The 26,562-nt window shown below is 38.5% G+C and overlaps 2 protein-coding genes across 4 annotated transcripts in view; one reads left to right on the top strand and one right to left on the bottom strand.

Moving 5' to 3' along the window:
- USH2A (usherin) overlaps window positions 1-1,128 on the top strand; it is a gene marked incomplete at both ends in the record, with an annotated part of 794,746 nt that extends 793,618 nt beyond the window's left edge. For both annotated transcript variants that reach the window (XM_081220997.1, XM_081220996.1), the window contains one exon: window positions 1,039-1,128. In XM_081220997.1, the coding sequence (XP_081077123.1) occupies window positions 1,039-1,128 (90 nt within the window). The remainder of the gene's footprint in view (window positions 1-1,038) is intronic.
- Window positions 1,129-8,371: 7,243 nt separating this feature from the next.
- The window catches only part of KCTD3 (potassium channel tetramerization domain containing 3), a 71,881-nt gene continuing 53,690 nt past the window's right edge, over window positions 8,372-26,562 (bottom strand). The window contains exons 15-18 of one of the 2 annotated variants that reach the window (XM_081216039.1): window positions 14,984-15,080; window positions 11,055-11,239; window positions 10,837-10,975; window positions 8,372-10,081 (exon numbers count right to left, since the gene is read on the bottom strand). In XM_081216039.1, coding sequence (XP_081072165.1) covers window positions 9,520-10,081; window positions 10,837-10,975; window positions 11,055-11,239; window positions 14,984-15,080 — 983 coding nt within the window. In that variant the 3' untranslated portion in view covers window positions 8,372-9,519. The remainder of the gene's footprint in view (window positions 10,082-10,836; window positions 10,976-11,054; window positions 11,240-14,983; window positions 15,081-26,562) is intronic. The other variant, XM_081216040.1, reaches the window with a different exon arrangement.

Raw genomic sequence — 26,562 nt, 5'->3', positions numbered from 1 at the left:
TTTAGCAACCATCACACTTCATTGTGTCAACTACCTCCATGTCTGAGGGAGTACCATTCCTTTGGAATAGTTGGACAATAAACAGATGGCCAACTAAGAACTTAGCGCCTCTGCTTACTCCTCTGAGCCAGAAGTCATCACCTCCATTTCTTTCAACTATCTGCTTCTGCATTTGGACTCTTACTCATCTCTCTCTCCCCACTTCTCACTTTTCCTTCACTGAAAAGTTGATGACTTCCATGAAACCTTTCTTAACTAATGGCAAGGAATAAAGCAAGTTTCCTGGCTCCAGGTTCCAATCACAACAAAAAATAAAGTTTACAGTCCTTCTGGTTTGCTTAGAATGATGATAAGTAATAAGCATTTAAAAATCATGGTGCTGTTTGAAGTTGTTACAACTATTGAATTCCATGATTCCATTTTGGATCTAAAGTTTCTAAATATCAGGAATAATTATATTAGGTTGAAACATAAATAATTGTTAATTGATCATATTTGACATGCAAAATGGCAGTTCCACATAGTTCAACGTAATACATTGAGGGCTTAGATGAATGTGTGCCCTTACCCAAGAACACACAGCTAGTAATTTTTTTGTGGAATTGGGATCTTAGAGACATTGTCTGATTACACTGCCCCCATTCTTCACTATTATACTGTATTGCCATTTTGCTTACTTTTGACCATACTGGTAATAGGCAGTATGCAAAGTGATTCAGTGAAAGCTTTTCAAGATGCCCATACTCGGCAAATTATCTGTTCATTATAACATTATAATCAGTATTACTAGCCCTATTCAATAAATATAAAATACAGTAAGAGAGTGAGACACAATGGAGCATAACAGCTTGCATTCTGGCTCTTCTGTTTAATTTTGAACAAAATCATATAAAACGTCCCCACTTTACAGATGAGGAAACTGAGGCTTGAAAGGTTAAGATATGGTACAATGTAACGCTCAAATGATATATTAATACATTTTGCATAAGACTATTGCCAGCAAACATCCTAACCAGTGATGATTGGTTTCTTTTTCAGTATGTGGATGAAGAGGACCTGATGAATGCCATCAAGGGTTTCAGCTCTGTGACTAAGGAACACACCACATTCACCGACACCCACCTGTAAAGGATGGAAACCTGTAAGCTGGATGAGGGCTCCACACCCCATCCCCACTGGGTTATCACACATCATAAATGCTAAAAAGCCATTGCTTGTTATCCTATAATCCTTTAAAAAAAATGAGGAGTGTTTTTGAAATTGTTCCTCCCTAATAGAGGTCTAAGAACTATTATTTGTCTGGCTGTCTGAAATGTGGGGTTTCTGAAATTTTATGTCCATATGAAAATACTTATTTTGCTCTCCTTATTTTGTGGAAGCTAAATAAGCATATAACTTTTACTTGGCTCATTTGGCAGTGACACCATTGTTTAAATGAATAATCAGTGGCAATTTCGAGTTGGCCCACAGTTGCTACCGGTAAATGAAGTTACTAATTTAAAAACTAAGGATTCTTCTGAGGGGATGTCATTGCTGCTTCTTTGAGCAGCACAGCATGGCTTCTGCTTTCATTCCCCTATTTCCATGAAAGTTGACATGATCCTGTGAGGAACAGTTCTAATAATAACTGCAAAATCAAGTCCCAATTTCAGATCAAGCTGAAACACTTAAGAGAAAAACAAACTCTGCATTGAGGCTACACATTTGGCTGTAGGTTCTATTTGATTACAATGATTAGGGATAAATATTTACCAAACCACATAAACTTGTAAATCAATGTCCATTCTTACATTTATGAATCTTCTAAAAAACTAAGGAATAAACAGCTAATTTATAGATTTCAAGGAGAAAAATGAAGGGTTTTGATAGATATTTTACATAGTTTTGAAACTCCAATCAGTACTTTACATAAAATTCTCTCAATTCACTGAATACCCAGGAATATTGATATCTTCAACTTGGCACATTTCACATGGAAACTACTGTTTTATTTGCATTTTTTAACTAGCCTACGTGAAATTAAAAAAGGAAAAATTTTGTGTTCCTTCCAGCCTTGAAATTATAAAATTAACATTTATATGTAAATACAGGATTACATATATGAATATGTATCATATATCTGTACTATATCCCTTCATTTCAGAGAACTACTAGAATCACTAAGAGCAGATGATATTTAACAGTACCAATTTCCATGGGTCAAAAGTTTTTGCTATTTACTCTATTTGGATTATAAAGCTATAGGTAAGTCCTACGTCAAGAAGCATTTTTTTCCCCAAGTCAACATAAAATGAAATGTATTTAAGTTTGTTCTTTGTGGAAAACAATGGAAGAAAACCCCTTCTTCATTCCTAAAGGTCTTAATGACTCCAGGAAGTTATTTTGAATATGTATGTCTAAAACACAACTGTTGGACATATTTTGTGAATTACATTCAGAAATAGGTGGATTTCCCCAAAGCTGAGATGGCAAAAACTTGTAAAACAAGGAATAACCTTACTTACTCTGCCTGAAAATGATGAATTACCCTAAATGTCCAACAGTCAAAGATCATGAACTTTGGGGGTACTGAGACTTTATCCAAATCTGCAGAAGAGCAGCTCCTCAGCATGACCAACTCCTGGACAAGCCTTGCCAACCGTAAGTGTCAAAAGCACAGACCAGTATTAAGCAGAAGTTCTGCCCCCTTGTTAGAAATGCTACAAGCAAATGAATCTGAAATAATTGTGCACATTTGGCAGTGGATGTTCAAAGTATATTGTCTCCTCGCCAAAAGTTTTATACTTTCTGAAATGGAAACAGGATTGGCTAATTTAGTTTACAGGTTTTAATTCCCACTTGCTGATTCAGTCTTAGCTATTTAAAGCTGGCACAGATGAGCCTTGACCAACCAAGGCTGAGTTTCTGATACATGTGAGCTACTTAAGGTATATACAGAAAAGTGTTCCTTCCCAGTCCTGTGCTTGCATCCTTATCCTTGGTCTACTCCTCTGCAAATATGATTGGCTAGTCATGGGTGGATTCAGGAGAATGAGCACATCTCACTGTTGAAAAATTAACTAGACACTATTATCACATTCTAAAGCTTCAAAGGAACATAAAAAGAAAATTGCAGGGGGTTTTATCTTAAGTTTTTCTCTACTTAATCATCTATTTAGATGTCCGGTTATTGCATGAATTTGTTTAGCTGAATCATTTACATTTTGATCCCATGGCTCATAGTGGACAGAAGCCTGCACAGCTTCCACCCACAACACCACCCTTGTAACACTCTGAACTCTCCTTGTATTTACTTCAGAGAAGCCCAAGATGTTGTCTTGCTACTTTTAAGTGGTAATGTGTGCCAAGCCCCTGTTTAACAGTTGGACTCACCCCTGGAGATTCTGATTCAGTTGGTCTCGGGTGATGCTGAGGCATCAGTACCTTTAAAAGCTGCCAGATATTCCTAATGTTGAGACCCAGTTTTGTAAAGAACCTGGAAGAATACATGCTGTGCACAGGGACTCCAGTACTCGCCCACTTCTCCTTTACAGAGACTACAACAGGTGGCTCTCTCTAAATCTGACTCGTGTCCCCTCACTTGAAGAGGCCACATACTCAGCTTAAATTTTAAGAACTACTTTGTTATGCCTGATATTAACTGTTTGATAAGAGTACACACCTATGCTTTTATAAGCTCTACCAAGAATTGTACTTATAGATGATCTATTGCCATTTCTACTAAATGGAAAATCTAAATATGAATCTGTTATAGTACCTTATGCTGATCTAAAAACCATGTTGGCATCAATATGATTCAATCTGAACAACCTGTAAATAAAACATAGGCCAGGTGGAATAATTCAGTGAGAAGGAATTAATTATGTCACACATGAATAGTTTATTTCCAATGCACAAATATCATGTAAATTAATCTAAAGATGGTTTGCTTAATAAATATTTAAATGTGAGCCGTTTGATTTAATATATTTGTGAAAAAATACTAACAACTCTGAGTTGTATTTACAGTTTACACATAAATGATAAAGGTGAGCCCACTTAAGAAAAGGATGTTCTGAATAATCTCTCAACCATCGATGAATTAGGTGAATGTTAGAATCAACTGTTAAGACTTTTTTTCAAAACATGAGTCCCAACGACCAGAGATTCAAATTTAGCAGGTAACCTCAGGTGACTCTGATATAGAAGCCTGGATGGGAAAGCCAGAAAAAGACCATAGGCTACTGAAACAGATGTGGGTTCAGAAGGTGGCTCAGTAGCTAAGGAGCCTTATGGTGAAATTATTTATCCTCAGTGGGTCTTGGTGATCTCATTTTGAATGAGGATAACAATACTTATCCTAGTGACATGAAAATACTTGAGTGTTGTTTTGAAGTAATTTCAGAATTCCTGGAAAAACTTTTCATCATGAGAATTATAATTCTGTTGTTTTTCATCAATCACACGAAGTATATACGTATTTCTTTTTTTTTTCCTCAATGTATTTGTTTTTTGAAGTTTTTTCTTGTAGTTGATTTCTAATCTCATAGTGTTGTGGTCAGAAAAGATACTTATGATTTCAATTTTTTAAAATTTACCGAGGCTTGCTTTGTGGTCCACCATGTGATCTATCCTGGAGAATGTTCCATGTGCACTTGAGAAGAATGTGTACTCTGCTGTTTTTGGATGGAATGCTCTATAACTATCAATTAAGTCCATCTGGTCTAATGCATCATTTAAGGCCTGTGTTTCTTATCGCTTTTCTGTCTGGATGATTTGTCCATTTAGGTAAGTGGGGTGTTCAGTTCACCCTGTATTATTGTGTTACTGTCGATTTCTCCTTTTATTTTTGTTAACATTTGCCCCGTATATTGAAGGGCTCCTGTGTTGGGTGCACATATATTTACAGTTGTTGTATCTTCTTGGAATCATCCCTTGATCATTATGTAGTGTCCTTTGTTGTCTCTTGTAACAGTCTTTATTTTAAAGTCTATTTTTCTGATATGATTATTGCTACTCCTGCTTTCTTTTGACTTCCATCTGCATGGAATACCTTTTTCCAACCCCTCACTTTCAGTCTATGCGTCTCTAGATCTGAAGTGGGTCTCTTGTAGACAGCATATATACAGGTCTTGTGTTTGTGTCCATTCAGCCAGTCTATGTCTTTTGGTTGGAGCATCTACTCCATTTATATTTAAGGTTATTTTCTATATGTATATTCTTATTGCCATTTTGTTAATTGTTTTGGACTTGTTTTTGTAGATCTTTTTTCTTCCTTTCCTCTTTTGCCTTCTTGTGATTTAATGACTATCTTTAGTGTTGTGTTTGGATTTCTTTTTCATGTGTATATTATAGTTTTCTTTGGTGGTTACCATGAGGTTTTGATATAGCAGTCTATATATGTGTATATGATTGTTTTAAGCTGCTGATCTCTTAATTTCAAATGCATTTCCAATATCCTGCACTTGCACTCTCCTTCTCTCACGATTTTTGGTTTTGATGTTACATCTGTGTGTGAGTGATTTCCTACCTTTACTCTATTTTTGCCTTTACCGGTGAGCTTTCCCACTTCATAATTTTCTTGTTTCTAGTTGTGGCCTTTTCGCTTCCACTTACAGAAGTTCCTTTAGCATTTGTTGTAAAGCTGGTTTGGTGGTGCTGAATTCTTTTAGCTTTTGCTTGTCTGTAAAGCTTTTTATTTCTCTGTCAAATATGAAGAAGAGCATTGCTGGGTAGAGTATTCTTGGTTGTACATTTTCCCCTTTCATCACTTTTAATATATTGTACCTTCTGGCCTGCAGTTTCCACTGAAATATCAGTTGATAGTCTTATGGGGATTCCCTTGTATGTTATTTGCTGCTTTTCCCTTTGTTGCTTTTAGTATTTTTTTTTTCTTTCAGTTTTATCAGTTTGATTACTATGTCTTGGCATGTTCCTCCTTGGGTTTATCCTTTATGGCACCCTCTGTGCTGGGTGACTGTTTCCTTTCCTGTGTTAGGGAAGTTTTCAACTATAATCTCTTCAAATATTTTCTCAGGCCCTTTCCCCCTTCGCCTTCTGGGACCCCTATAATGCAAATATTGGTGCATTTAATGTTGTCCCAGAGGTCTCTTACACTGTCCTCTTTTCATTCTGTTATTTATTCTGTTCCACGGCAGTGATTTCCACCATTCTGCCTTCCAGCTCACTTATCCGTTCTTCTTTCTCATTTATTCTGCTATTGATTCCTTCTAGTTCATCTGTTTATTCTTTAGATTTTTCTAGCTCTTTGTTAAACATTTCTTGTGTCTTCTCGGTCTGTGCTTCCATTCTTTTCCTGAGTTCTTGGATCATCTTTACAATCATTACTCTGAACTCTTTCTCAGGCAGATTGGCTATCTCCACTTCACTCAGTTGTTCTTCAGGGGTTTTATCTTGTTCCTTTGGTACATATTCCTTTGCTGTCTCATTTTGTTTAAATTTCTATTTGTATTTTTATGTATGTAGTAGCTTAGTTACGTTTCTCTATCTTGGAGAAGTGGCCCCTTGTAGGGGATGTACTATGTGTCCCAGCAGTACACTCCCCTCTTGTCACCCAAGGGCCAGGGGCTAGTTGGTCCCAGGGTAGGTTCTCATCTGTGCTGTGGACTCAGTTCTACAGGCTGCAAGACTGTAGTTTCCTTGCTTCTGGTGTCTGCTCCCTAGTGGGTGAGAATGGTAGAGAGGTTTGTGCAGGCTTCCTGGTGGGAAGGGCTGGTGCCTCCCCACTGGTGGGTGGAGCTGGGTCTTGGCCCTCTGGTGGGCTGAGCCCTGTCAAGTGGTGTGTCTAGAGGTGGCTGTGAGTCCAGAAGTCTTTAGGCAACCCGTCTGCTGATAGGTGGGGCTGTTTCCCACCCTGTTGGTTGTTTGGCCTGAGGCATCCCAGCACTGGAGCTTACAGGCTGTTGGGTGGGGCAGGGTCTTGGTGCCAAGGACTCAAAATGTCTGACTCCATCTAGAGTTCACACAGGTCCCCACATCTGCCACCAGCTTTTATGACCCCCGAGAGCCACAGCTGCCCCTACCTCCCCAGGAGTTGCTCCAAGACTAGCAGGTAGGTCTGGCCCAGGTTCCCACGGAGCCACGGCTTTTGCCCTGGGACCTGGTGAGTGTGGGACCTTGTGTGCACCCTCCAAGACTGGAGTGCCTATTTCCCCCAGTCCTGTGGAGCTCCTGCAATCAAGCCCCACAGGCCTTCAAAGGCAAATGCTCTAGAGGCTCCTCCTCCCAATGACTGACCCCTAGGCTGGGGAGCCTGGCATGGGGCTCAGAGCTCTCACTCCTGCAGGAGTTCTGTGATATAATTATTCTCCAGTTTGTGGGTTGTCCACCTGGGTGGTATGGGATTTGATTATATTGTGAGTGCACCCCTCCTACTGTCTCATGATTTCTTCTTTATGTCTTTGGATGTAGAATTTTTTGTGGGGGGGCGTTGGGGGGAGATTCTAGTCTTTTTTACTGATGGTTTTTCAGCAGTTAGTTAGTTGTGATTTTGGTGTGCCCAGGAGGGGAGGGTGAGCTCAAGGTCCTCCAACTCCACCATCTTGTCTGAAAATCTCTGTTCACGGTTCTGGAGGCTGTAAGTCTGAAATCAAGGTGCTGTCAGGGTTGGTTTCTGGTGAGAGTGCTCTTGTAGGTGGCCATCTTCTGAGTCCTCATATGGCCTTTTTTCTAAAATCTTCCTATTCTTCCTTACAACGATGGACAGTGTTAAAGATGTTCCTGTTCTCCTAAGAAGTGAAAGAAGTTCACACAGCAGAGGTGAGGAAGAGAGGAGGTTGTGGCGTGCAGGTGGCTGTGGAGGTTTTTCCCCTTTCGGTCTCAAAAACTCTAATAAGGTAATTATCCCTGCTATGCCTAAGTTTTTTCATTATAATCTGCTCAAGGTTACAAGTTAAGTGCCAGAGTAGACTCAAGTTCCTGCTATAACATCAATGTTCAAGCTCTTGTTACGTGAAAGAGAAAAGATTTGTAGTATAATGCAAATATAGTACAGAATAATGGTATAGTGAATTGCCTTTTTATAAGATTTTATTATATAATTCTTTAAAAAAACTTCCAGTGGCCTTTTACTCTTGGAAAAGATTGGGTGAAAACACTCATGTGTAAAGTTTTCTTACTTGCCCACCCAACTTTTACATGAGTATGATAATGAGAAAGAAGGGTGTAAGAGAGAATTACAATCCTTAGTAATAATGAAATTATGCTTTGCCTAACAATATTTCCCCTCATTGGTAATACAGGTTAGTTTTCATACATATAAATTGCTCCCTCTCCCCTTCCCCTTTTTTATTATGGGAAAAAGCAAAGACATGAACAAACTCATAGTAGGTGCACTTTAAACAGGATAACTGTTCCTTAAATAACTTGAAAACACAGTCTTAATCACTTTTATTTGACTTAATTGACAAATACAAGAGAATGGCTGTGAAACCACTGGCAATATAGTAAACTTTAAAGAATTTATTTTGACTTGATCCACTTATACTTCTCAGAATGGGAATATATACATTATTCACCAATAAATGCTTAATTCTTTAAATTTACAATTACCTTATTTGCAGAAACTTGGAAATCATTCCAATTAAATGGAAAAAAATACAAAAATTTTTTTGTTCTTATAATTGAAAATATATTTAAAATAAAATATTTCTACAGCAGCCAAAACCTTTAACCAAAAAATTCAGAACTGCAGTCTCAAGCTTAACAAAATGGCCACATTCTAATTTAATTATCTTGATTATTAACACAGGAAAAAAATATGGTGGCTCCTAAAACAAGGCAGACTAGCAGCTGGTACAGTTTTCCTTTGTGGGCACTCAAAGCTGTCTTTATTATTTTTATTTCATCTGTTCAAACACAGACAATTGCTCCAGCTTTAAGAAAGTTTAAACTGACTTTCAACCAATTTAATATTGGTGATGCTTGCTAAGATTTAAGAACTCCAACAATGAGACTCAGAAAATGACCACAATTAAAATAAAATTATCCTAAAGGACTTCCTACTACACAGAGTAATCTGGTATTCAATAGTGTTTTTGAATTACATACGTTTTCACAAACATAGCACCTCATTAAATAACTGGTTGCAATCACAATAAGGGTTGGGAGACTAAGCTCCAGAGAATTATGTAATTCGCTTAATATAACATTGCAAGACAAATCTCAGGCATAATCAACATTAGGAATGCAGTCTGTTGGTTCCCACACTCTAAGGGGATGCTCATCTATATGGGCACCATCTTATTAAGACATGGTACTATGCTTTCAAAATCCACAGAGTAAACACTGAAATAGACTCCTGCTTTACAAATGATCTATTAAATGTGCCTGTAAAAGTAAAAAAAAATTTCCAAAAGATCTGAAGAGATGATATGCTTATTTTATCTCCTTACCCCAGGTAATTCTGTCAAAAAGATACTGAATGAAGTCCAATCTTAATTTGTAAAGTTTTGGTGTAAAAGCTAATGTGCTGAAATAACTCTCATCTAAATTAATGAAACTACTCATTTTGCTGAGTTTTCACAAGCTGTACTCTTGACCTGAAGAATCACTTTTTTTGTGCCGAGGAGATGGAGTAGTCTTCGTAGGAGATGGGGATGCAGTACCAGGTGAGTCAGTTCCTCCATCAGAGGTACTTGGTGATGATGCCAGGTGGGGGACTTTCTTTCTTCCAAGGAATCCTCCTCCTTCAAATCCTCCTTTCTTCCGTAACTCCACTTTATTTTCATTTTCATCTTCTGATGACCTTTTCTTGGATTCTAGAAAACCTTCAGCTATTTTATGCACCTCCACTCCACTATCAGATTCTCTCAAACTTTTAACTTCGGTTCCAGGAGACTTTCTCTCATACACATTACATTCCCCTGTTGCCCGCTTCACTTCAGCTTGTACTGGACCCAAGTTACCATCTTCAGGGACAGCTCTTTCTACATTTCTGTTCAAGTTCACAGTCTGGAAGTCCCTGTAACTGTGAAAGCTCTCAGTCCTCCTTGCTCTTGCTAACAAGGGACTTTCTCTGTAAGGCCTCATGGAACCATAAGTAGCTGCTTCATGGATGGTTTCATGGTGCTGGAGCTGAAGACTGAAATACAGTTAATAATAATTACAGCTCACATTTCTTTCTGGGATTTTTCAGGGGCACATCTCATTAATTAAACTACCAGTTAAAACATATAAGTTTTATAATGAATACTATATCCTTATTTATATATATAAAAATGTATTTTAAACACGCTATATACTGTATGTGTGTGTAGAAAATTAACAATGCAAATAATACACCATACATATATATTTGCAATGAAGCTAGATTTTTGAATAGCTGAAAAAAGGTGGGGAAAACACCTTTAAAACCAATGGGGAACCAACACAGTTTCAGTATTTGGCCCTTAATTCAGATTTTGGAATTTTTTAAAAAATATGGTTAACTAAAACAATATACTAAGGCATTATGTACTTTTACTACAATGACAAAGTAAGATTAGACAAGATAATGTTATTATTTTTATTAATATGTCCCTAGGCAATAGGAACACCAGTTCCACATACCATCTAAGGGGACATGTGATTTTTCTAATTTCCTTTGAATGAATTCTTGATCACATAATAATCCAAATTGGCAGCAATTCACAAAATAAGTAAAAGGGTAAAAAATGTTTTTTTATGAAAAGAAACATGCATATAGTTGAGAAATTTAGTAAAAAAAATTTAAAAATTGAATAGCATCATAAAGTATGAATTTAAAATGTACTTTGAAAAATTTGGCTTTAAAGAACTATGTGATTACAATAGCTCAGCCAATTTTCCCAAAGCAATCAATTCAGCTCTTTAACCTACCTAGAATTTGATTCACGAAGACGGCTATGCTGAACCACAGAAGTTGCTGGACTGATATTAGGAGTAGCACAGCGAGATGTGCTCAGATCACATTGATCCAGTAATTTGAGTAGCTCCTCTTCAGTCGGACCACCTACATCTTAGGAAAACATACATCACTATAATCACTTATGTCAAAAGCCTACCCTGTGCCAAACACCTTTCCATATGGAACCTACCCTTATCCTCACTTTTGTTAACCATATCCATGGCAGTGGTCAGATCCCACATCTGAATGCTGCCGTTTGTGTGGCCTGTGAACAAGTAGCGCCTTGGCCTTGAGCCCATCCTACTGGAGCCCTCACATTCTCTCACTGTAAATGAGGATATTGTAGTACAGTCAACAGCTTGGATCTCACAGATTCTGCAAAAGATATTGTACAGTTGTAAACCATGAGGAACAAATTACATTTTATAATTCAGATTTTTAAATTAATTGTCTCTTTGCAAAGTTACAGTTGACTCTTCCACACATATAAAACAGATTTAAAGGAGTCAAAGAAAGTCAACAGGAATAAAATTCAAGCCTTGTATTCTCCAATATATTAATATTCAACTTTTTCAAAGCACTTTTATAGCTATCTTCATTGATTTTTTTCATAAAGGATAAAAGAACATGACAAAAAGCAATTATCCACATTTGACAAATGAGGAGACCAAGCAATGTCAGTAAATGGTGTCCCAAAGCCATAGAAGGGTTAATAGAATTGTACTTGATTGAAACATTTATCCCAGCCTACTTCAAAACAAAGTTGAGGAAGCTTATTTAAAAAAAAAAAAAAAGATTATTAACAATTAGTGCCAGGCAAATGCAAGCTCTGAAAATAAAGGAGGAAGAGGAAAAACAACTCATATTAATGTGAGAAACACAGGAGCAGAATATGAAGCTTAGCTGAGCTTCCTAGCAGGCGGGGAAAAGGATGGTGGAAGGTAAGGGGTGAGTTCATTCCTGCAATGCCCACATATAGCGAGTGACAGAGCCCATCCCAGTCTCATTCCCAATCTCAAGGCAAAAGCTAGTATTTCACCATTCAGTATGAGGTTTGCTACAATTACTTTTGCAGATATTATTTATCAGATTAATGAATTTGCCCTTTATTAAGTGCTAGGATTCTTTTTAAAAAATCATAAATGGTTGCTGAACTGTCAAATGTTTTTTGTGTTTATCAAGATGATCACTTTTCTATTTTTGTTAATGTAGTTAATTATTTTTCAATAATATCTGTGAATTGACAAAATATTTTTAAAAATCTAGATTCCTGTTTCTGTTTAAAACTACAGTCAGCCCTCCATAATGTGGAACCCACAGACACAGAGGGCTGACTGTACTACACCAGTTCATATAAGGGACTTAAGTATCAGGGGATTGTGGTATCCACCTGCAGGGGGGAAGTCCTGGATAAGGATGTCCCACTGTAAATAATAATTAAGAAAACAGTTGGACAGCCCCATACAAATCAATGACAGTAAAACACGCCCTCACATCATACACAAAAATAAACTCAAAATGGCTTAAAGACTTAAAAATAAGACATGATACCATCACATTCCTAGAAGAGAACACAGGCTAAGCATTCTCTAGCATAATTCATACCAATGTTTTCTGAGGTCAGTCTCCCAAGGCAATAGAAATAAAAGCAAAAATAAATAAATGGGACCTAATCAAACTTACAAGCTTTAGTACAGCAAAGGAAACCATGAACAAAATGAAAACACAACCTACAGACTGGCAGAAAACATTTGCAAATGATGCACCCAACAAGGGTTTAATTTCCAAAATATACAAACAGCTCATACAACTTAATACAAAAAAACAACCCAATCAAAAAATGGGCAGAACACCAAAAAGGGAACCCTCCTACACTGAAGGCAGGAATGTAAATTGGTACAGCCACTATGGAGAACAGTATGGAGATTCCTTAAACTAAAAACAGAGTTGCCATATGATCCAGCAATCCTACTCCTGGGCGTATATCCAGACAAAACTCTAATTCGAAAAGATACAAGCACCTCTATTTCACAGCATCACTATTCACAATAGCCAAGACATGGAAACAACCTAAATGTCCATCGACAGTTGAATGGATAAAGAAGATAACCTATCTACAATGGAATACTACTCAGCCATAAAAAAGAATGAAATAATGCCATTTGTACCAACATGGATGGACATAGAGATTATCATACTAAGCGAAGTCAAAGACAAATATCATGTATCACTTTTATGTGGAATCTAAAATATGACACAAATGAACTTATTTATGAACTAGAAGTAGACTCACAGACATAGAGAACAGACTTGTGGTTGCCAAGGGAGAGGAGGGATGGATTGGGAGTTTGGGATTAGCAGATGCAAACGATTATATACAGGATGGATAAATAAGGTCCCACTGTATAGCACAGGGAACTATATTCAGTATCCTGTGACAAACCATAGTGGATAAGAATATGAAAAAGAATATGTGTGTGTGTGTGTATATATATATATATATATATATAAAACCAAATCACATTGCTGTACAGCAGAAATAAATACAACATTGTAAATCAACCAAACTTCAATAAAATTAAACAATTAAAACAAGCCTAAGTGCATGAAAACAAACATGAATATGATTTGGCTCTTTTAATTTTTCCTATGGGATAGATTCCTTAGAATTACTTCTTCCTTTAAAAGTTTTTACAAGTTTTTTTCCCTGCCTACTTATAAAGCCCTTTCATTTCACTTCTCACTATTAAGAACCTGAACTGTCTTTAAACAAAAAGCTTTGCTTCACATTAGCTTCATAAGGGGCTGATTTCCTATTTAATATTACAAAGTAATTTGTACAATTAGTTTTTTTTATGGAGGGGAGGGGAATAAAGCCTAAGGGCCTGGATTTTAAATGAGAGAAAAAAACATTTCCAACCTGGCTCCTTGGCTTATTATCTTTACAACTATAGCTTTTCCTCTGGAATCATAAACTTAAAAACTATATAAAACTTGTTTTATCATGCAGAAGCTGTAGTTGATTACAACACTCTGCTATTGTTTGAAGTGACAGAACAATACTTACGGAAAGAACAACACTGGAGAGGACATGAGCACTGACGAAGAATATGAAAGACTACACTGTTAGAGAACGCTGTTATAACAGCAGCTTTAAACCATTTGGCAGCTTCTTCACCTAACATGTACACCAACACTAAAGCGCAGTGATGCATTTCTCCAGATAAAAATCTGGCCTCTAACTACACTGTAGGTTCCTAATAATATTTTCTTAAAAAAATAAAAAACAAGTTTAGAACACAAAAATCATTTTCTGGAATCAATTCATTTGACAATCACTGATGACTACATGCAATGAACTTTGATGGAAAGAAAATTTTATCATTCAAAGACTTTTATCATTAAAATATTAAGACATCAGCGATCACATGCTGAAGAAAAGATAACAGAGAAATTCTTTAAAATATCACTAGCATTAGTAACATTAATATAAAAATTTGTAACCTACTTAGTAACTACTAATAGGAATTTTACTTTTTTCACTTTCTTGACATGCAAAAAATTTGTTTTTAAAGAGGAGAAATGTTACAGTGCAATATGTTTGAGGCTGTAAATAATAATTTTAAGTGAAGTACAATTTTAGTCAAATGAAAAAGAGGAAGAAACTAACTCCTACTGAGCATCAATTATAGGGACTATGCAAGGTATTTTGCATGTTTTTCACTCAGTGAAATCTTGGCAAGGTAGTTAAACTTTAAAAGAAACTGAGGCTCACAGAAACAAAGTAAGTTAAGTTGAATTTACATAGCTAGTAAGAGGAAGTGCCAGAATTAGAATTTCACTTGTCTACCATCCAATTCACTGTGTATCTGTTCTACTATCATATCGCTAGTGCTTCCTAAATGTCCACAGCATTAGTGAAAATCATAAGTAGATTCTAGAGAATAAGCACTAAGTATACTGTCTTAATTTTAACTTAAAACGACCACAAGATAAAGAATAGACGTCTCTCTCAAAGATCTGTTTCTGATACCACTATTTATCAGTGTCAAATGACTTCACATGTTTTGCAACACAAATGTGACTTCTGAATATAATAGCTTTACAGTAAAGTGTTACCTCTTTCCAGTAGATGAGAGTCTTACAAACAGTTTGTTAGTGATGGGAACAACTTTCTGGATAAACACCTGCTGATCATCTCTCTCTCCAAAAGGCCCTTGGGTCAGAAAACAAAATGGCAAAAGTTAATTAAAATTCAACAGGTTACATTTAAAAAAAGGAACATTAATTTTGAAAAAAAAGAATTCTTCATGTCTGTCAATGTGGCATTGCATTCCATGTCAAAATCAGACACAAAATGCAACACTACAAGTAGTTCATATTGCATCAGAAATTAAAAAAAAATAATAACTCAAAATGGATTAGAGACCTAAATTTAAGACCAGACACTATAAAACTCTTAGAGGAAAACATAGGAAGAACACTCTTTGACATAAATCACAGCAAGATCTTTTTTGATCCACCTCCTAGAGTAAAGGAAAAAAAAAACAAAAACAAAAACAAGTGGGATCTAATGAAACAAAAGCTTTTGCACAGCAAAGGAAACTACAAACAAGACAAAAAGACAATCCTCAGAATGGGAGAAAACATTTGCAAACAAATCAACGGACAAAGGATTAATCTCCAAAATATATAAACAGCTCATGCAGCACAATATTAAAAAAAAAAAAACCAATCCAAAAGCTGGCTGAACACCTTAACAGACATTTCTCCAAAGAAGAGATACAGATAGCCAAAAAGCACATGAAAAGCTGCTCAACATCACTAATTATTAGAGAAATGCAAATCAAAACTACAATGAGGGCTTCCCTGGTGGCGCAGTGGTTGAGAGTCTGCTTGCCAATGCAGGAGAAACGGGTTCATGCCCCGGTCTGGGAGGATCCCACATGCTGTGGAGCAACTGGGCCCGTGAGCCATGGCCACTGGGCCTGCGCGTCCGGAGCCTGTGCTCCGCAATGGGAGAGGCCACAACAGTGAGGGGCCCGCGTACCGCAAAAAAAAAAAAAAAACCTACAATGAGGTATCACCTCAAACCAGTTAGAATGGACATCATCAGAAAATCTACAAACAACAAATGCTGGAAAGGGTGTGGAGAAAAGGGAACCCTCTTGCACTGTTGGTGGGAATGTAAACTGATACAGCCACTATGGAGAACAGTATGGAGGCTCCTTAAAAAACTAATAGAATAGAATTACCTTATGACCCAGCAATCCCACTACTGGGCATATACCCAGAGAAAACCATAATTCAAAAAGACACATGCACCCCATTGTTCATTGCAGCACTATTTACAATAGCCAGGTCATGGAAGCAACCTAAATGCCCATCGACAGACGAATGGATAAAGATGCGGTACATATATACAATGGTATATTACTCAGCCATTAAAAGGAAGGAAATTGGGTCATTTGTAGAGATGTGGATGGATCCAGACACTGTCATACAGAGTGAAGTAAGTCAGAAGAGAAAAACAAATATCATGTATTAATGCATTTATGTGGAACCTAGAAAAATGGTACAGATGAACCAGTTTGCAGGGCAAAAATTGAGACCCAGATAAACATATGGACACCAAGGGGGGAAAGAGGCGAGGGGGTGCTGGTGTGATGAATTGGGAAATTGGGATTGACATATATACACTAATAAGTATAAAATGGATAACTAATAAGAACCTGCTGGGGCATCATTCAAGATGGTGGAGGAGTAAGACGTGGAGATCACCCTCCTCCCCACAAATACATCAGAAATACATCTACATATGGAACAACTCCTACAGAACACCTACTGAATGCTGGGAGGAGACCTCAGACCTCCCAAAAGGCAAGAAACTCCCCACATACCTGGGTATGGCAAAAGAAAAAAGAAAAAACAGAGACAAAAGAATAGGGACTGGACCTGCACCAGTGGGAGGGAGCCGTGAAGGAGGAAAGGTTTCCACACACTAGGAAGCCCCTTCACTGGTGGAGACTGCAGGTGGCAGAGGGGGGGAGCTTCGGAGCCACAGTGGAAAGAGCACAGCAACAGGGGTGCGGAGGGCAAAGCGGAGAGATTCCTGCACAGAGGATCAGTGCCAACCAGCACTCACCAGCCTGAGAGGCTTGTCTGCTCACCCGCCGGGGCGGGCAGGGCTGGGAGCTGAGCCTTGGGCTTCGGTTGGAGCGCAGGGAGAGGACTGGCGGCATGAACACAGCCTGAAGGGGTTAGTGCGCCACAGCTGGCCGGGAGGGAGTCCGGGAAAAAGTCTGGAGCTGCCGAAGAGGCAAGAGGCTTTTTCTTGCCTCTTTGTTTCCTGGTGCGCGAGGAGAGGGGATTAAGAGCCCTGCTTAAAGGAGCTCCAGAGATGGCTGTGAGCCGTGGCTATCAGCACGGACACCAGAGACTGGCATGAAATGCTAAGGCTGCTGCTGCAGCCACCAAGAAGCCTGTGTGCAAGCACAGGTCACTATCCACACCTCCCCTAACGGGAGCCTGCGCAGCGCGCCACTGCCAGGCTCCTATGCTGCAGGGACAACTTCCCCGGGAGAACACATGGTGCACCTCAGGCTGGTGCAACGTCACGCTGGCCTCTGCCGCCGCAGGCTCGCCCCGCACTCCATACTGCTCCCTCCCCCCGGCCTGAGTGAGCCAGAGCCCCCGAATCAGCTGCTCCTTTAATCCCGTCCTGTCTGAGCGAAGAACAGACGCCCTCAGGCGACCTACATGCAGAGGCGGGTCCAATTCCAAAGCCGAACCCCAGGAGCTGTACGAACAAAGAAGAGAAAGGGAAATCTCTCCCAGCAGCCTCAGGAGCAGCGGATTAAATCTCCACAATCAACGTGATGTGCCCTGCATCTGTGGAATACCTGAATAGACAACGAATCATCACAAAATGAGGGGGTGGACTTTGGGAGCAACGATATATATTTTTTCCCTTTTTCTCTTTTTGTGAGTGTCTATGTGTAGGCTTCTGTGTGTGATTCTGTCTGTATAGCTTTGCTTTTTTACATTTGTAGTAGGGTTATGTCTGTCCTTTTATTTATTTATTTTAGTATAGTTTTTAGCACTTCTTATCACTGGTGGATTTCTGTTTTGGTTTAGCTGCTCTTCTGTTTTTTTAAATTACTTTTTAATTTTTTAAATTTTTAATCATTTTAAAAAATAACTTTATTTTATTTTGTTTATTTATTTATTTACTTTCTTTTTTTTCTCCCTTTTATTCTGAGCCACGTAGATGACAGGGTCTTGGTGCTCTGGTCAGGTGTCAGGCCTGTGCCTCTGAGATGGGAGAGCCGAGTTCCAGACACTGGTCCACCAGAGACCTCCCAGCTCCATGTACTATCTAACGGCAAACATCTCCCATAGATCTCCATCTCAACGCCAAGACCCAGCTCCACTCAACGACCAGCAAGCTACAGTGCATGACACCCTATGCCAAACAACTAGCAAAACAGGAACACAACCCCACCCACTAGCAAAAAGGCTGCCTAAAATTAAAATAAGGTCACAGACACCACAAAACACACCACCGTATGCGGACCTGCCCACCAGAAAGACAAGATCCAGCCTCATCCACCAGAACACAGGCACTAGTCCCCTCCACCAGGAAGCCTACACAACACACTGAACCAACTTTAGCCACTGGGGACAGACACCCAAAACAACAGGAACTACGAACCTGCAGCCTGCGAAAAGGAGACCCCAAACACATTAAGATAAGCAAAATGAGAAGACAGAAAAACACACAGCAGATGAAGGAGCAAGGTAAAAACCCACCAGACCAAATAAATGAGAGGAAACAGGCAGTCTACCTGAAAAAGAATTCAGAATAATGATAGTAAAGTGATCCAAAATCTTGTAAACAGAAGAACTAAAGAGCAAACAAACAATGATGAAGAACACAATAAATGAAATTAAAAATTCTCTAGAAGGAATCAATAGCAGAATAACTGAGGCAGAACAACAGATAAGTCACCTGGAAGATAAAATAGTGGAAATAACTACTGCAGAGCATAATAAAGAAAAAAGAATGAAAAGAATTGAGGGCAGTCTCAGATACCTCTGAGACAACATTAAATGCACCAACATTTGAATTACAGAGGTCCTAGAAGAATAAGAGAAAAAGAAAGGGACTGAGAAAATATTTGAAGAGACTATAGTTGAAAATTCCCTAATATGGTAAAGAAAATAGTTAATCAACTCCCGGAAGCACAGAGAGTCCCATACAGGATAAATCCAAGGAGAAATATGCCAGGACGCATATTGATCAAATTATCAAAAATTAAATACAAAGAAAAAATATTGAAACCAGCAAGGGGAAAACAACAAATAACACACAAGGGAATCCCCATAAGGTTAACAGCTGATCTTTCAGCAGAAACTCTGCAAGCCAGAAGGGAGTGGCAGGACATATTTAAAGTGATGAAAGGGAAAAACCTCCAATGAAGATCACTCTACCCAGCAAGGATCTCATTCAGATTCGATGGAGAAATTAAAACCTTTACAGACAAGCAAAAGCTAAGAGAATTCAGCACCACCAAACCAGCTTTCACTAGGCAGGAAACAGAAGAGAAGGAAAAGATCTACAATAACAAACCCAAAACAATTAAGAAAATGGTAATAGGAACATACATATCGATAATTACCTTAAATGTAAATGGATTAAATGCTCCAACCAAAAGACTTAGACTGGCTGAATGGATACAAAAACAACACCCGTATATATGCTGTCTACAAGAGACCCACTTCAGACCTAGGGACGCATACAAACTGAAAGTGAGGGTTTGGAAAAAGACATTCCATGCAAATGGAAATCAAAAGAAAGCTGGAGTAGCAATTCTCGTATCAGACAAAATAAACTTTAAAACAAACACTATTACAAGAGACAAAGAAGGATACTACATAATGATAAAGGGATCAATTCAAGAAGAAGATATAACAATGGTAAATATTTATGCACCCAACATAGGAGCACCTCAATACATAAGGCAAATGTTAACAGCCATAAAAGGGGAAATCAACAGTAACTCATAGTAGGGGACTTTAGCACCCCACTTTCACCAACGGACAGATCATCAAAATGAAAATAAATAAGGAGACACAAGCTTTAAATGATACATTAAACAAGATAGCCTTAATTGATATTTTAGAACATTCCATCCAAAAACAACAGAATACACTTTCTTCTCAAGTGGTCATGGAACATTCTCAAGGATAGACCAGACCATACCCTGGCTCACAAATCAAGCCTTGGTAAATTGAAGAAAACTGAAATTGTATCAAGTATCTTTTTGGACCACAACGCTATGAAACTAGATATCAACTACAGGAAACAGTCTGTAAGAAATACAAACACATGGAGACTAAACAACACACTACTTAATAACCAAGAGATCACTGAAGAAATCAAAGAGGAAATCAAAAACTACCAAGAAACAAATGACAATGAAAACACGGTGACCCAAAACCTATTGGATGCAGCAAAAGCAGTACTAAGAGGGAAGTTTATAGCAATACAATCCTACCTTAAGAAACAAGAAACATCTCAAACAACCTAATGTTACACCTAAAACAATTATAAAAAGAACAAAAAAACCCTAAGTTGGCAGAAGGAAAGAAATCATAAAGATCAGATCAGAAATAAGTGAAAAAGAAATGAAGGAAACAATAGCAAAGATCAATAAAACTAAAATCTGGTTCTTTGACAAGATGAACAAAATTGATAAACCATCAGCCAGACTCATGAAGCAAAAAAGGGAGAAGACTCAAATCAGTAGAATGAGAAATGAAAAAGGAGAAGTAACAACTGACACTGCAGAAATACAAAGGATCATGAGAGATTACTACAAGCAACTATATGCCAATAAAATGGACAACCTGGAAGAACTGGACAAATTCTTAGAAAAGCACAACCTTCCGAGACTGAACCAGGAAGAAATAGAAAATATAAACAGACAAATCACAAGCACTGAAATTGAAACTGTGACTAAAAACCTTCCAACAAACAAAAGCCCAGGACGAGATGGCTTCACAGTCGAATTCTATCAAACATTTAGAGAAGAGCGAACACCTACCCTTCTCAAACTCTTCCAAAATATAGCAGAGGGAGGAACACTCCCAAACTCATTCTACGAGGCCACCATCACCCAGATACCAAAAACAGACAAAGATGTCACAAAGAAAACTACAGGCCAATATCACTGATGAACATAGATACAAAAATCCTCAACAAAATACTAGCAAACAATCCAACAGCACATTAAAAGGATCATACACCATGATCAAGTAGGGTTTATCACAGGAATGCAAGGATTCTTCAATATACACAAACCAATTAATGTGATACACCATATTAACAAACTGAAGAATAAAAACCACACAATAGGGCTTCCCTGGTGACGCAGTGGTTGAGAGTCTGCCTGCTGATGCAGGGGACACGGGTTCGTGCTACGGTCCGGGAAGATCCCACATGCTGCAGAGTGGCTAGGCCCGTGAGCCACGGCCGCTCAGCCTGCGCGTTCAGAGCCTGTGCTCCGCAATGGGAGAGGCCACAACAGTGAGAGGCCCGCATACCGCAAAAAAAACCCCACGATATCTCAATAGATGCAGACAAAGCTTTCGACAAAATTCAACACCCATTTATGATAAAATCCCTGCAGAAAGTAGGCATGGAGGGAACTTACCTCAATATAATAAAAGCCGTATATGACAAACCCACAGCCAACATCGTCCTCAATGGTGAAAAACGGAAACCATTTCCACTAAGATCAGGAACAAGACAAGGTTGCCCACTCTCACCACTATTATTCAACATAGTTTTGGAAGTTTTAGCCACAGGAATCAGAGAAGAAAAAGAAATAAAAGGATTCCCAATTGGAAAAGAAGAAGTAAAGCTGTCACTGTGTGCAGATGACATGATACTATACATAGAGAATCCTAAAGATGCTAGCAGAAAACTAATAGAGCTAATCAGTGAATTTGGTAAAGTAGCAGGATACAAAAGTAATGCACAGAAATCTCTTGAATTCCTATGCACTAATGATGAAAAATCTGAAAGAAAATTAAGGAAATACTACTATTTACCACTGCAACAAAAAGAATAAAATATCTAGGAATAAACCTACCTAAGGAGACAAAAGACCTGTATGCAGAAAACTATAAGACACCAATGAAAGAAATTAAAGATGATATAAACAGGTGGAGAGATATACCATGTTCTTGGATTGGAAGAATCAACATTGTGAAAGTGACTATACTACCCACAGCAATCTAGGGATTCAATGCAATCCCTATCAAACTACCACTGGCATTTTTCACAGAAGTAGAACAAAAAACTTCACAATTTGTATGGAAACACAGAAGACCCCAAACAGCCAAAGCAATAATCTTGAGAAAGAAAAACAGAGCTGGAGGAATCAGGCTCCCCAACTTCAGACTATACTACAAAGCTATAGTAATGAAGACAATATGGTACTGGCACAAAAAAAGAAATATCCATCAATGGAACAGGATAGAAAGCCCAGAGATAAACCCATGCACATATGGTTACCTTATCTTTGATAAAGGAGGCAAGACTATACAATGGAGAAAAGACAGCCTCTTCATTAAGTGATGCTGGGAAAACTGGACAGGTACATGTAAAAGAATGAAATTAGAACACTCCCTAACACCATACACAAAGATAAACTCAAAATGGATTAAAAACCTAAATGTAAGGCCAGACACTATAAAACTCGTAGAGGAAAACATAGGCAGAACACTCCATGACATAAATCACAGCAAGATCCTTTTTGACCCACCTCCTCGAGAAATGGAAATAAAAACAAAAATAAAGAAATGGGACCTAATGAAACTTAAAAGCTTTTGCACAGCAAAGAAAATCATAAACAAGACGAAGAGACAACCCTCTGGGCTTCCCTAGTGGCCCGGTGGTTGAGAGTCCACCTGCCGATGCAGGGGACACAGGTTCGTGCCCCGGTCTGGGAAGATCCCACATGCCGCGGAGTGGCTAGGCCCGTGAGCCATGGCTGCTGAGCCTGCGCGTCCGGAGCCTGTGCTCCGCAACGGGAGAGGCCACAACAGTGAGAGGCCCGCGTAGCGCAAAAAAAAAAAAAAGATAACCCTCAGAATGGGAGAAAATATTTGCAAATGAAGCAACTGACAAATGATTAATCTCCAAAATTTACAAGCAGCCCATGCAGCTCAATATCAAAAAAACAAACAACCCAATCCAAAAATGGGCAGAAGACCTAAATAGACATTTCTCCAAAGAAGATATACAGATTGTCAACAAACACATGAAAGAACGGTCAACGTCATTAATCATTAGAGAAATGCAAATCAAAACTACAATGAGGGCTTTCCTGGTGGTGCAGTGGTTGAGAGTCCGCCTGCCGATGCACGGGACACGGGTTCGTGTCCCGGTCCCGGAAGATCCCACATGCCGCGGGGCGGCTGGGCCCGTAGCCATGGTCGCTGAGCCTGCGCGCCTGGAGCCTGTGCTCCACAGCGGGAGGGGCCACAACAGTGAGGGGCCCGCGTACCGCACAAAAAAAAAAAGAAAAACTACAATGAGTTATCACCTCACACCAGTCAGAATGGCCATCATGAAAAAATCTACAAATAAATGCTGGAGAGGGTTTGGAGAAAAGGGAACCCTCTTGCACTGTTGGTGGGAATGTAAATTGATACAGCCAGTACGGAGAACAGCACGGAGGTTCCTTAAAAAACTAAAAACAGAACTACCATATGACCCAGCTATCCCACTACTGGGCATATACCCTGAGAAAACCATAATTCAAAAAGAGTCACGTACCACAATGTTCACTGCAGCAGTATTTACAATAGCGAGGACATGGAAACAACCTAAGTGTCCATCGACAGATGAATGGATAAAGAAGAAGTGACACATATACACAATGGAATATTACTCAGCCATAAAAAGAAACGAAACTGAGTTATTTGTAGTGAGGTGGATGGACTTAGAGTCTGTCATACAGAGTGAAGTAAGTCAGAAAGAGAAAAACAAATACCGTATGCTAACACATATATATGGAATCTAAAAAAACAAACAAACAAAAATGGTTATGAAGAACCTAGGGGCAGGACAGGAATAAAGATGCAGACCTACTACAGAATGGACTTAAGGACATGGGGAGGGAGAAGGGTAAGCCGGGACAAAGTGAGAGAGTGGCATGGACATATATACACTACCAAATGTAAAACCTATAGCTAGTGGGAAGCAGCCGCATAGCACAGGGAGGTCAGTTTGGTGCATTCTGACCACCTAGAGGGGTGGGATAGGGAAGGTGGGAGGGAGGGAGACCCAAGAGGGAAGAGATACGGAGATATATGTATATGTATAGCTGATTCACTTTGTTATAAAGCAAAAACTAACACACCACTGTAAAGCAATTATACTCCAATAAAGATGTTAAAAAAAGAACCTGCTGTATAAAAAAATAAGTAATTCAAAAATTCAAAAAAATTTATATAACATTTCAAAATTATATTTTATGCACTAAGCCTGTAAAAACTGAAGGCAATAATTTGCTTGAGATTATACATTAAGAGTACTAGAAGGAGACCTGTTAAAATATAAGCTCTACATTTACTATCTTTCAGAGCGTGCTCAGTTTCTTATCACTTCAAGAAAGGGATGTATACATGAAGTTACTTTATGTATTGATGTTACTTTTTTGGAAAGCTTAACATGCAAAATCTTAAAAAATAAAGTACAACTTCATTAAGTAGAATTTCATTTATCAGAGCCTGTTGTACCCGTCAAGGATTTCAATCTAAATGGTAAATTCAATTATTTTTACTTTATTGTACTTGGCAAGGTAGGAAAATGGCTCATGTGTTTTAGAAAGAATGTGAACAATATAAAGTGTTTTTATGCAAAACTTACACATAAAATTTTAATAATTCTTTCCCGATACTCATTAGCTAAATAAACTCATCATTCACAAAAAGTATGTGATGTACAACACATTTTTTAAAGATAGTATATCCCAAGTTATCTTATGTGAATCATACCTAATTAACAAACAGAATAACACTCTTATTAGTTAGCAAATACTTATGCTTACTATGTACACTACATGCTTTACAAATCACTCATTTGAATCATCATAACAACCACATAAAGGAGGCACTATTATCATCTCCATTTTACAAACGAGAAAAGTAAGGCACCAACCGGTTAGTTAACCAAAGATCTCTTAGGTTCTACTTGATGGAACTGGAATCCAAACCCAAGCTGTCTGGCTTTTCACTAAGCTATGCAGTTGCCCAATTCCTGCACAACTCTCTGAAGTCTAATTCTATTGAAATGAAAAGACAGTCCTCACTCAATAACCCATAAACAAAGTCAAAATATTGATGACGGGTGAAATAACCAGGAAAGAGGATTACGGGACTATATCTTCCCTCTCCCTCAAACTTTATGACTGATGTGAGATTCTCACATCACTTCATACCTTAAGTAATTATCCATACCTCCCCTCTTATAGTTTCTCCAACACTTTTGCCCAAATTAGCACTTTTCCTTCAGAGAACACAAAAAAATATCCTTACATCTCTGTTATCTTCAATGGGGAAGAAAGGAAGGGGACTCAAACCTATGACCTTTGAATGTGCTCACCTTCTAACTAGCTCCATTTCTTTCTGGCACAGCTGTGTCCAGTATCTGTTACTCCATTCCCCTTTACCATCTACACTCCACCCCTACCACCCCCACCGACACTGGACTTTCTATTCTGTTCCACTAGTCTACATGTCTACCTCTTAGGATATTTTTTTTAAACAAAACTATGAACAGAAAAGAAAAAACATCTCCCTGGCCCCTTTAAACATTTTACATATGACTGTCTTAAGTAATTTACAGGGCTGCTTCTATATATCTTTTATTCACATTACACATGTGCTCCCTGATCTGACACCTGCCTGTCTACCTAGTCTCATGTCCTACTATTCTCAGCTACATACCAACAATTAATGACGTTCTTGACATCTGCCAAACCTGCCAGGTTCTATTGGCCTCTATCCTTTTAACATGCTGTTTTCCCTTCCAGGAATGTCCCCATCCTGGAACTTACACCTTCACATCTCAGTTCAAACTCCTAGCATCACCCCCCGCCGCCTCTCTCAGTTCAAACATTCAGACCTCTGTGAAGTGCTCTGCCTGAACACTGGTTTCTGTCAAAGTTAAGTGGGGGTAAGATCTACCTCATAAAATTGTCAAAAAGATTAAATGTGAGTGTATGTTACAACACCTAGCACACAGACTAGCACCCTCTCCTGGGGGCTTTCCATCCTATGCACTTGAGCAGTGTGCAAAATACAATCGTTTGCTTTTTATTCCCACCGCTCACTATAGTGTGAGTTTACGTTCACTGCAATTTTTTAGATTTCTAATGCCTGGAGCAAAAGTACTCAATATCTGTTGATGCTACACCTTTAACTTACATATAACTATGTTATATGTCAATTATATCTCAATAAAGCTGGAAAAAAAATTGTTGTCGAAATACAACTTTCAGTGCCTATCATCACACTGGGAACTGGGATCACACAGCAATAGATAAAAGTGACAACACTGAGCAGTTCTCTTTCTAAAAATGCTAAGACTGTGGTACTACGATTCTCTTCAGAAGCTTACA

Source organism: Mesoplodon bidens (genome assembly GCF_964165515.1).
Source record: "Mesoplodon bidens genome assembly, chromosome: 2".
NCBI lineage: Eukaryota > Metazoa > Chordata > Mammalia > Artiodactyla > Ziphiidae > Mesoplodon > Mesoplodon bidens.
The sequence above is the reverse complement of the archived record's forward strand: the minus strand, read 5'-3'. Positions and strand labels throughout refer to the sequence as shown.